This window comes from Vidua chalybeata, chromosome 3, assembly GCF_026979565.1.
Source record: "Vidua chalybeata isolate OUT-0048 chromosome 3, bVidCha1 merged haplotype, whole genome shotgun sequence".
Classification (NCBI taxonomy): Eukaryota; Metazoa; Chordata; class Aves; order Passeriformes; family Viduidae; genus Vidua; species Vidua chalybeata.
In genome coordinates, this window is record NC_071532.1 from 55,631,591 (window position 1) to 55,643,930 (window position 12,340).

At 36.4% G+C, this 12,340-nt stretch overlaps 1 protein-coding gene across 1 annotated transcript in view; it reads right to left on the reverse strand.

The window, feature by feature from the left end:
* The window catches only part of ESR1 (estrogen receptor 1), a 103,836-nt gene that overhangs the window by 38,261 nt on the left and 53,235 nt on the right, over positions 1 to 12,340 (reverse strand). Inside the window, 1 exon segment of the mRNA XM_053937981.1 lies at positions 7,425 to 7,760. Within this exon segment, the coding sequence (XP_053793956.1) occupies positions 7,425 to 7,760 (336 nt within the window).

The following is a 12,340-nucleotide window of genomic DNA, read 5'->3' on the forward strand; positions in this document are numbered from 1 at the left end:
TATGTATGAGAAGTTTAGAAAACTCTCCAGGATATATTTCTGAGTTCAGTCAAAGGTTCTCTGAATAAAGAGAATAAAGGTTCTCTAAAGAAATATTCTAAGTGGTTCCTTAATACTTTTCCTGTTCTAACTCTGTTTCCCTTGATTGAAATTTTATGCAAATACAATGATGCAACTCGAACACATTATTTTAATGCCTATGGCCGGGAAACTCCTGGGGAAAGATTGGGACATACAGCTGGAACACTGGAACAAATTACTGCCTTCAGCAGGAACCCTAGCAATTAGTTAGAACCCCAGTATGAAACTGCTGAATTTACTGTGGCCTCATCTGACTGATTCACAACATCTTTTTCCTCTGGTCCTCTTGCCTGTGTTCTTTACTTTTTCTCAGTGTTGGAGTCTCCTTGTTGCTGGTCAGCTTGTCCTGATGTATTTCTCTCCCCTTCTATATCCCAACTCTAGGGACTCCCTAGAGTTTGAAAACCGTTGCATTAGGATACCTCTTAAATTTCCAATATCAGCGTTGTAATTCAGACCTTGATACCTTCTTTCTTCTGCTATAATTTTCTTCCAGTCTTCAGCTAGTGAAACCACTGCCTGTATTTTTGTTTTGTTTTGTATTGTTTATGTTCCTTTACAAGCACTTCTGCTGAATTGTTCCTTCTCAGCTTTGGCTTTTTCCTGTCTGACACAAGCTCCTGGTGCATATAACATCTCCCTGTCTTCTAGAATCAGCACCTCCACCCCATCTCTCAACAGCAGTCCATTGTGTCACATTGTCTCATCCTTTTCTCTCATTAGAAGTTCTGTACACAAGGAAATATATGTCATCTTTTTTTTTTTTTAAGCACTACAAGACAATTCTAGAGATAACTAAAAATGGAACTTGTAAGAGAGGGGTTTTCTCATACAGCACCCAGAAGCTGGAGGAGGAGAAGGACGGAAAGGAATGCTTTTTTGGTTTTACAAATATAGACAAGAAAAATTGAAGATGTTTCCCAGACTAAGAAAACACAGGGATGGAAAGCTTTAATTTCATATTCAATGATTTTAATTCTGCTGCTCTTCATAGTCATTCTATTGAATGATATGTCTCAATCTGATGTTCAAATTCTAATGGTGTTTACTTTATTCCACTACAATTTTTTGACACTTTTGTCTTACATTCATGGTAATTAATTGAAATTTCACAGAAATTAAATTAGCAAAAGCAGCCATAAAGTAAGATCCAGATGCCTATTTTCATGTCTCTTTTGCTTACAAATTTGCTTCCTCTGTTTTTCATCTAAGAAGTAGGGGAGCAGAGAGTATCACTTCAACAGATTAAAGAGATAAGCAAATGGGTGGGTTTTTTAATAACATTTTAGAAATCTCCACAGCAAGCCTGCTAAGCAAAGAAGAAGATACTGTAAAACAGGTGTTTTGAAAGGTTTATTTAAAATTATTACAGGAATTTCAAGCCATTTCTTTTTTAAAGTAAATGTAAATTATTGGCAGGAGGATCACTACACTTAGAAGCTCTATAAACATTCATACACCTAAAGGGTTATAGACACATACTACTCTCATCTAAGACATCTTTCTTTCCACTGCAAGCTAACTAATGTTTTTTCAAGGTTTGGTGCCACTAAAGTGCAGTGTAAAATTGTGGCTATTGGCCTTTTTACACACTGTTCCTGATTTAACAGAGCAGTTTAAAAGGTCAAACAGGAAAACAATATCTTAAGAAAATAGCAACCTCTATAGCTTTGAAATAAAGAAGGAAAAAAAAAACAAAAAACAAAAAAACCCAGTGCCAAAATGTTTATCTCCTCGGTTCATGAAGCCATAAAATAAGTACAGCACTGTGAATCATCTCAAAACTTCAAAGCCTGTATGCCCAGTGTACCATTTTAGGGCTATTAAGTTGTACAGCTACTGTACTAGTAGTAAATAGCTATGCAAGATTGAAGCAGCACTGCCAAAGATTTCACCCTTGCAACAAAATTTCCTTAAAGCTACACCCTTTACCAGGAGCTCACTGCATAAGCTCGTAATGTCTCTTACCATCTCAAGAGATGCTGCACCAAAAATGTTTGGTTGATTACATTGAAAATGCCAGATTCATTTAGAAAATACAGTACTCCACATAAGACATTAAACTAAATACACAGTAAGTGAATAATGAAATACAATAAGTTAATTCCTTTGACATAACAGCATTTCTGTAGAAAAGCAGAGTAATGATTTTGCTCATTTTATTAAAGACTATTTTGAACGTAGTACTATATCCCCAAGATGTTATGTAAGCCATTAGAAGGCATATCTTTCAGGAATATATGATTCAGAAATGAACATTCATCTACACTGATACCTTGCCTATGTGATTTTTAGTGATTTGTCCCAATTAAAATAAATTCAATGGTAAAAGGCTCAATTTACATGTAAAGTCTAGCCCACCACAATCTGTTTGCACCCACTTTACATGCAGCTGCCTGCTGTTCCACCTGGCTGGGGCAATCAAAAGGCACCATCAGTATCTTACAGAGGCCACCTGGAAGGACTGCAGCCTAAATCCCCATTAGGCCATCTAAAGAGTAAATCCTGAATTTTTTGTTTATGTCATAGGACACTGTACAAGATTTTGTTCATTTAATCAGGCAAACCAACTTTTATTAGTGGCCAAGGTTTTGGAAAAAAAAAATTAAAACAAGCTTTTAGGTACTTGGCATACTATGAACTGCGTCGTCATAGGGGAACTTGGCTCTGACCTCGGACAAAAATCATGTTATATCTAGGTACTAAAGATATTTTTTGAGGTTATGCATAAGAAGCTGCCACAAGTTCTCTTTTCCCCAGAAACTGGTTAACACCACCAAGTTTTTAGAGCCAGTTTAAGCAAGTTTGAACTGATGCTGAATTAGTTGCAATGAAGATTGAGACCAGTTCTGATCTTCCCAATCAAGCCATGTCTTCAAAGATGACATTTTGAAGATTTTCCTCAGCATTTCTTTATAACAGATCTCTGCCTAAATTATTTTACACAATCTATCACAAATTATATTATATTACTCCATTTTGTAGAATAGTTTCATTTTTTTATCCAATACATCGAATCAGCTGTTTCTTCTTCCATGCCCACCTATTTATATCATCAGAAAGACTGGCTGACCAAAAACTAGTCTTTAAAGCCTACACAGCAAAATAAACTCCAGAAATATCCCTGAAAGTCTTTACACTATTTTGTAAGTTGTATCTTCATTGCTTTTCTGCTCTGTTGATATAAATTTCTTCCTTCCTCAAAAAATGTAATCTTTTTGGATTTCAGTAAAGCTTTCAATACTCTCTCACACTATGCTTCTGGACAAAATATCCAGCACAAAGCTGTTTTCATACTTTAGTTCAAAGATGAATAATTACTTTCATTACTAGAAGTTCATTTCATTGATCAACATTCAAAAATAAAAATAAGATGTTCTTCCAAAAAGGTATTCAGGCTTCACTAACCAATATAGTTTTGGGGTTGGGCATAGGCTAAAGTGTGTGTGTGTGCTGAGCAGTTGTATAAAGGAATTGTTTAAATTACCTCGTAACATCATGCAGTGGGTGAGCACCAGGCTCATGGGTGGGGCACAAAGGGTTACAGTAAATGGGGTGATATATGGCTGGTGACCTGTCACTCATGGGGTTCCACCTCTGGGACTCCATCCTCTGCCCTGTGCTCTTCTACATCTTCATAAATTACGTGGACATAGGACTGGAAGGGATAATGAGCAAGTTCACATATGATACAAACCTGGGAGGAACTGCCGACTCCCTTGAGGGCAGGGAGGCCCTTCAGAGAAACCTCAACAAATTAGAGGGCTGGGCAATCACCAGCCATAAGAATTTTAACATGGGAAAGTGCTGGATTCTGCACCTGGGACAGGGCAACCCTGGATGTACAGACAGACTGGGGAGTGAGAGGCTGGCGAGCAGTGTCACAGAAAGGGACCTGGGGGTGCTGGTCAGTGGCAAGTTGAACAGGGGTCAGTGGTGCCCTGGCAGCCAGGAGGGCCAACTGAGGGGCATCAGGCACAGCATGGCCAGCCAGGCGAGGGAGGGGATTGTCCCACTCTGCTGTGCTCTGGGGAGGGTCACCTCCAGTGCTGGGGGCAGTTTTGGGTGCCACAACACAACAACATTCAGCTACTGGAGAGCTTGCAAAGGAGGGCCATGAGGATGGTGAAGGGCCAGGAGGGGAAGCTGTATGAGGAGCAGCTGAGGTCACTTGGTCTGTTCAGCGTGGAGAAAAGCAGACTGAGGGGAGACTTCAGTGCAGTCTGGAACTTCTTCATGAAAGCAGAGGAGGGGCAAATACTGATCTCTCTCTGTGGTAACAGGACCCAAGGGAATGGCCTGAAATTATGTCAGGGGAGGTTTAGATCGGTATTAGAAAAGCTTCTTCACCCAGAGGGTGGTTGGGCAGTGGAACAGGCTCCCCAGGAAAGCAATCACAGCACCAGCCTGACAGAGTTCAACAAGCATTTGGACAATGCTCTCAGGCATTTGTGTGATTCTTGGGAATGGTGCTGAGCAGGGCTAGGGTTTGGACCCAATGGTCCTTGTGGGTCCTTTCCAACACAGCATATCCTGTGATTCTGTGATCACTATGAAATATGATTTCAACTTAGCCACTCATAAAAACTTTACTCCTTTGCTTGCCTACGTTCTGCACATAGGTAAATTAACTTGCACAATGTTTCCAAGGCTTGAGAAGTGTTCGTAGGGGAAGCTGTTTCCTGTAACTACTTTTTTTTCTATTGCTAAAAAGGACACTCACTTTTTAGGAAAAAGGATATTCTTACCCTTGATATTGAAGCTTGAAACCCTAGTAAATTAGCTGAAAAAATAACTGAGTGGATTTCCACAATGCTGTTACACCAAATACTTCAAAAAGTTGTTCAGTTCCCCTGTTCACAGATAACATTTACAATTTTAATTAGGCTGTATAGTTTAAATTCTAGTAATAATGTAGTCAATGGCAACATGATGATGGGGTGAAAATATTGATTTAAATTGTCAGACACATCTCCATTAATGTATATGTATTCCCAATATATTCCAGCCGAAGAAAACTTCGGCAAGCAAAGACCCAGTCTTTGAAAGGTGATCAGTACTTCTAAAATTTAATATCAGCAACTAGGTACACCCAACCTTTCCTAGAGACCAAACAAGAGATTAAAAAGGTGTATATATTTAAGCACCTAGATCTAAATTTCTTCTTCTCAGAGGCCCCAGCTGTAGAGGTAGGTAAACAATTGGACCTGAATTCTTCTAAATCAACTTTCTAAACCTCTTTAATATCTGCTTTTGTTCATGCATACTGTTCTCCAGGCCACAACATCAAGAACCAGCTAGGTGTCCAGCACTTTCAGAACCCCCAAACTCTTTTTTTCTCTCTGTCCTTCTTTAGCTATAATTGTTGTGTTCCTTTGGTATAACTGTTTGTATAGTGCCTAATAGATCAAACTATGAATGGGAAAGGATTTTTGTTTTTTAATTCTAGCCAAAGTTCAACAGTTCTATATAAAACCTCATCTGCTGGAGTACTTATTAATGGATATACATGGTCAATTCACTGGGCTTGGTTTCTCCTTAGGAGCTATTTTGACAATTAAGGTAATATAAATGAAAAATACATAGGATATACACAAACAATTGATAACCTTATACATTTGATTATCTGGTGTTAGATGCTTCCTTAAAATTTGAAGTTTCTATTTAGTAAACCAGGCAATTTTTTGATCATTGTCAGTTTTAATCATCTTGTAACAGGCAGTTCTAGAGAGATTTCTGAATAAAAAACAGATCTTGGTTCTCTGACAATGTTACTTCATTTCTAAACACATTTCCATTAAATACACTCTCAAAATCAAAAGTCATGGAAAACAAATGTTTCCATTTGGACAACATTATGAATTTAGATTGTGGTCTATTCATCTTGAATTTAAGTTAATTTATTTTAGACTAATTATATCTCTAAAAATCCATAGAAAGGTAATTTGAATTTATATATTTTAATAGTGAGTAACTTTAACACTATGTATATAGGTTCATTTTCCAAAAGCATTTTTGTAACAGCATGATGCAAAACATACCTAAATTAGCAGAACTGCCCTTGACTTGAACAGACTGTAGATCAGGCTTCAACCACCGTGACTTTGTCAAGAATAAAATTCTCAAGTGATTTCTTATAAGATACGATGAGAAATGAAACACACACAGGTTCTCATTGATCACAGCTGGAGCCCACAAAGTGACATGTGAAAAGTGGCTGAAAGGGAACCCTTAAGGACTGGAAAAGACATGGTTATTGATTTACCGGGAACAGTCTTGCCAAGTTTAAATGAAGGAAAACAGAAAAATGGCATAACCTGGGTGTAATTCTTTTGAGATAATGCACTATGTGAGTGAGAGCTGTGTTAGTCGTCTCTAGCATCCCTTCCTAAAACATCTACATAATTTTAATTAAATAAATGGCTACAGTAAAAAACTTAAAAGATAAGAACTCCAGTGAATTATAAAGGATAAATTACCATGTATGCCAGTATTTTACCAAGATAAAACTATGAGATGTGCAATAAATTTCTTACAAATTTTTACATCTTAACGTATGAAGAGTATTAGGGTAGACTGCAATTTTGAAAGGTGATGAACTTTAACAACAAAACTACTCTCTCATTTAATTTATATTGATTAATTTAACTATATGAATGAATATATAGCATACACTCAAAGAAAAATGTTACATATTTCCCACAATTCTGTCATTCCTTTCAGGAAACAAAGGGAATCACAGTGCACCAAAAATAATTTTATATCAAAACTGTTATTCAAATAATTTCATACCGAAACTGTTATTCTGGATTTGTTTTTCAGACCCAAAATTCACGAAAGATCTGTAATTCACAGTCAAAACTATAATCTGGCAACTAAATAAATCATAGTGATACTTACAGGCTTAGTAGTGATACTGAATTTATGGCTTACATTACATAGATGAGAGTAGCCCTTTTCTAAGGGGATCAAAATACTTAACATAATTTGATTAGATCTAGTCGACTAGATTTGACCAATGATTTCTTTCAACCTTTAATTTTGCTGAGTTTTGTATGAAAAAAAAGGATTTGCAAACAAAAAACTGCCCAGCATCCTATAGAGTGGGGAAAATACCTTTTCTTGAATAAACTTTCCTCAAAAGTCACTTACATTGCACTATAGCATTTTATTGACCAATATAACATAAACTGTTTAATGTGGTAAATTTTGTTAATGTATTTGTACTTAAATTAAAAAATTGAATTAAATAAGAATAGGTAGTCAGAAAATCAGTGCATGGGGGTATTTTTTGTTTGTGATCTACAGGCTTTATAGTTGACTTAGGGCTTTTTTTTCCTTACCTGGAACTCTCTTTGCCCAGTTGATCATGTGCACCAATTCTCTGTCTGCAAGGTTGGTCAACAGGGTCATCATAGAGGCTTCATTGAATGGTCTGTTTGGGTCATATTCAGAATAAACTAGGGGTGGCTCAGCTTCCAGCAAGGCACTGACCATCTGTTCTGCCGTCAGGGATAGGGCTGGGCTGTTCTTCTTGTTATGTTTAACCACCAGTGGACTTGTCCAAAGGGTGGGAGCTCGCAGCTCTGTTGAAGAAGCCTCCCCATTCCTGGAATCCTGATCTTCTCTTTGGCGTTTTTGTTTCATCACTCGCCCACCTCTGCGGTCTTTCCGGATTCCTAGAGACACACAAGAATATAATGAACTCCTTCCCTTGAACTTAAGTATTATGTACACTTGGCTTCAGTCAACAGCAGATGCTTTTGATAGACCCAGGCAGCATTGACTCTTGATTTATTTTCTGAAGATTTCTTCAGGAGTCTTTACGCCAGTAGTTAGACAGAAAAACTACTTTTTAAAGTATAGTGTCAGGAATAGTGCACCCTTTCCTGAAATTCAGATCAGTTGGGCTCACACAGAAATCTAGACTAGTGACACTGTACAGCTGCCTTAGCCCCACAAAAGGAAGTTGGTTATTGGGAATAAATAAATATTTCTTTATTGCCCAAAACTTCAAAGTATGCCCCAACCTCTAGCACACCATTATTCTATAAATTATCAGATATAAATTAATGATGTTGGTGGGTCAGGCGGATCACTGAAGTAGCTCTCAAAAACTATCTAGAATATTTTGCTTAAGGTCACCAATTATTTTAATTAAACATCATCCTATTACTGAGCCTGTGATCTTCATAATTATATAAAAAACACTCGAGAAAGTTCCCATTATAAGATGAGTTTATACAGCAATAAAGAATGCCATTTAAGTAGATAAACATAAGAACGAAAAGGAGAAATAATTACGACCTCAGATTCTAATGTGGGAGACCTACTGTCAAAAGGCTGAAATTAACCACAACAGAAACCATTATTGTTATTACTGCACATTTCTGCAATGTGCTTTGCACTGTATGACCCTGAACCTTAGGGGAACCTGATATTATCAAGTCAACTATACCAATTCAAACAACATAAGACCTTTGCAGTGGAACAAAATCTCGCTTTGTGGAAAGGTTACAAGAAAAATACAATGATAAAGCCCACGTGGAACTCCAGCCATAAAGGGAAGGTTAAGTCTAGCTCTAAGTGGAGGAGTAACAGGCATTTTGAGACTGAGTCAAAAACTTTAATCCATCATCGAGTGGAGGCAAGGGAGGACAACCAAGTAATAAGGAAAGCACACAAGGAATTGTGATATGAGAAGGAAGCCTATGATGTGGCTTATGCTGGAGTTCTCATGCAATAGGAAAAAGCAGCACTAGCCCCAGCTTGAAATGCAAAAGAAGTATCTACAGAGAATAAAGATGTAAAACATTAAAAAAAAAAGGGAAGAGAAAACATTTGAAACAAAACCAAACCAAACCAAAAACACTTGCAAGCAATCAGTACAGGTCTTTCTAATGGTTGGGGAAAGGGAAACACAACATTTGCTTCAGCTCTCTTCACACCACAAAATTTCAAACCTTTAGAATCCCAGTCTTTGTTGGCAGCATTTTCATCTCACATGCAACATGCTTTCATATAAATGTTGGTCCTTTTCAGCCTCAAAGAAACAGGGAGAATATTTAAATCTCTTTTCCTCTTTCTTGAACTATGAATTCAACACTGAATTAGTATTTGGAGATTAGGCATTTTATGTTTAATTATTCATTCAAAATCTATTGGGCTTTGTGATTTTATTCCATTAATCTATTCACATAAAGGGAGTTCAATAAATCTCTCATCACTCCTATTACTTAACCTATCTACATTCTCCCATTAACTAAACTATTTCTAAGCCAAAACTCTCAAGTGCGTTGCTGTTCCCATTTTTCATTCAGCAACACCAATCTTTCCTACCACTAAACAGTTTCTGTTAAGGAGAGGCAGGGAGAGTCTTGCTATTCAGAAAAACACAAGACTTATTCTGGCAAATTGTCATCATAGAGATATTCTCACTGGTAACTTCCTTGCAATACTCAATAGCAGGCATGCTCTATCTGTTGTTGCATGCTTTGTATCAATTTAATGGTTTTGAATTAAAACATGTATATATAATTGCATGAACAAGCCCACATAGTTCACAGAAACTAAAGCATTTGTTAACTTTCTCACATTTCAAATTTTATAGCTCCTCATCTAGAAATTTTCTTTCAAAGAGAAAGCATCCTTGGGGTCTGTGGTGTTCAACATACTCATAAATAGATAGGCTGACATAATTCATAAACAAGAAGTTGAGGTTAGAAAAATACTATAAAAACATCAGATAAGTTTAGAAAGTAAACAGAAGGCTAGAAATTACTAGGAAAGGAAGGGAGGACAGAACAACTTCATAAATCACTGAGTTTATTATCGTGAGGCACACTACAGTGAACACTGCATGCAGTTCTGTTCTTCCCAAATTAAAAAGAGATATAAAAATAAATGAAAAAGGGATAGAAGAAAAACAAGTAAGATGATTTGAAATGTGGAACACCTTTGGTGTAAGAAATATCTGAATTGACTATATCTGCTTGGCCTGCAAGCCAGATACAAGACTAGAAAATCAGGACTAGCAAAAAGATGAATAAGGTACAAAACACTAAAGCTTCTCGTCTAATACAAGAAAATTTCAAATGAAAATACCCCATGCAAGGTTCAGGACAGACAGGAAGAGGTTCTCTTCCACACCATGGAGAAAGAAAACTGACAATGTGAATAAATTAGAAGGTGCATATAGCAAGCTGTAGGCCAAATGTGATAGACAACAGAATCCATTAAAGGTTAATAAATATAAGTAGGGCAACTTCAGCATTAAGTCTCCATCAGATAGATTACTGGAAGACCAGAGTTTTTTGTGGGTTTGCTTTTCACTTACTCCAGGCCTGCCTTGTTAAGTAAAACAAGGATGTGATGAAGATTTTACATTACAGAGGAAAGGTGGCAAACGTAAGCGTATTTACCTGTTTACAAATAAAACAGATGTTAAATAAAAACAATAGTTTTAATTCACCTGAAAGCCTACCACTGGCTTTTCTTCACCTTAGAACAAAAAACATGGTGCATTGAGGAAAGCTGAACATAACCAGTTTGGAGGAGATGCCCCCCACAAATTTAGTTTTTGCATTTTTATTTCAGGATTAAAAAAATCAACCAACCAACCAACTGTAGCAATGTTACTACTGGATTTTGTAGAGACTAAGTCTGAAAGAAAGTCAGTAAGAGTATGCATTCCTTCTGCATCACATCACCAGCTTTTATTATCACAGACAGAAAAGTCTCTGAATCTGTATAAGTCTCATATTCAAAAGAGATTTACAGAACTTACTACTAACTCTTTATCTAAGGCCTAGATGGACAAGCAACAAACTTACTCATTTTCTTGGACTAAATAGGAGTGAGTATCTCTCTGAAAAACGCAAGTGCTCCCAAATCTCCTTCAAATTTTAATCAAATTTTATCTCTGTTAAAGAGAGATAATGATGCCCAGTCACTAATTCCAAAAAAGGCAACTCTATCAATCTACAATTTCCTTGCCAAAAGTGCAATGATTCTGTAAGGGGTTTTTAAATATATGAATGCATCAATTTTAATTAAACAATTCAGCCAATAAAGGAACCTTAATTGTCAAGTATTATGAAAAACAATATTCTAGCAAAAATTGAAGTACTATGCACCTTGCAAGAACTCTAAAATAATTTCCATTTGAGTTTTAAAGCTGCAAGAGCCAAGATTTTTAAAGGCAGTTTTATAAAGCTTCATATGTAAATTCAGTCAGACTTTTGGACATGGAAACAGGTTTCAAAACTGCTAAGTAATTATATAATCAAATCATTAGAACCTGATCAGCAGTAAAATTGCATGTGGACAATAAAATTGCACATGACACTCCCATGGCAGGGCAGTTGGAACTAGGTGATCTTTAATGTCCTTTCCAACTCAAGATTCTATGAGTGTATGCTTATTAAAGAAATGCTAACTATATGAAATGCTTCCCTAGTGTTTTCCCACATCATTAAAACAAAACAAAAAATAAATTCCAGATAATTAAAACAAAAGATCTAAAATTAAAAATGCACTGAATGAGCATTGAATCTCAGCTATACAAGAGTAATTTTTTTCCTACCTATTGCTAATTAAAAAGCTCCACTTTTATACTTTCATATAAAATATTCAAGAATATTTAGAGGAAGAAAAGGGGGAGACCAATTAGAGTCAATTTGCTTGGCTGGGCGTACTACAGAATAATGCCTTTTAGATTTGAAGATACAGGTATAATCTCAGATTTTATTCAAGTTAAATATATTCCCTGTAAAAAGGTTTGTATAATATTTTTCAGTTTTTTTCTTGTTAGAAATTCGGTCAATCAACAACAGTTGAAGACACACTTTTTTTTTTTATTCTTGGTTTGGGTTTTTTTTTTTTGCTTGTTTGTGTTTGGGTTTTTTTGGTGGGTTTTTTTTTTGTTTTTGTTTTGTTTTGGTTTGGTTTGGTTTTTTTTGTTTTGTTTTGTTTTTTGTTTGGGACTTTTTTGGGGGACTTTTTTTTTTTTAATTTAAGAGGACAACAAAAAGATGGAACTGTGATTAAGTTTGGAAACAGTGATGGGTAAATGGTTTACCAGCTAACTTCCCAGCCTGCAACAACCTCTGAACCTGAGGTCCTTTGTCCACACTTCTGCTCCCTGTCAGCAGGCCCCAGAGGAGAGACATTTGACACTTCTGTATACACGCACAGTCTTGTAGCATTAACAACCTATAATTTTGTCAGTTTGTCAAAAGAGTGTTTCAAACACCTTCTC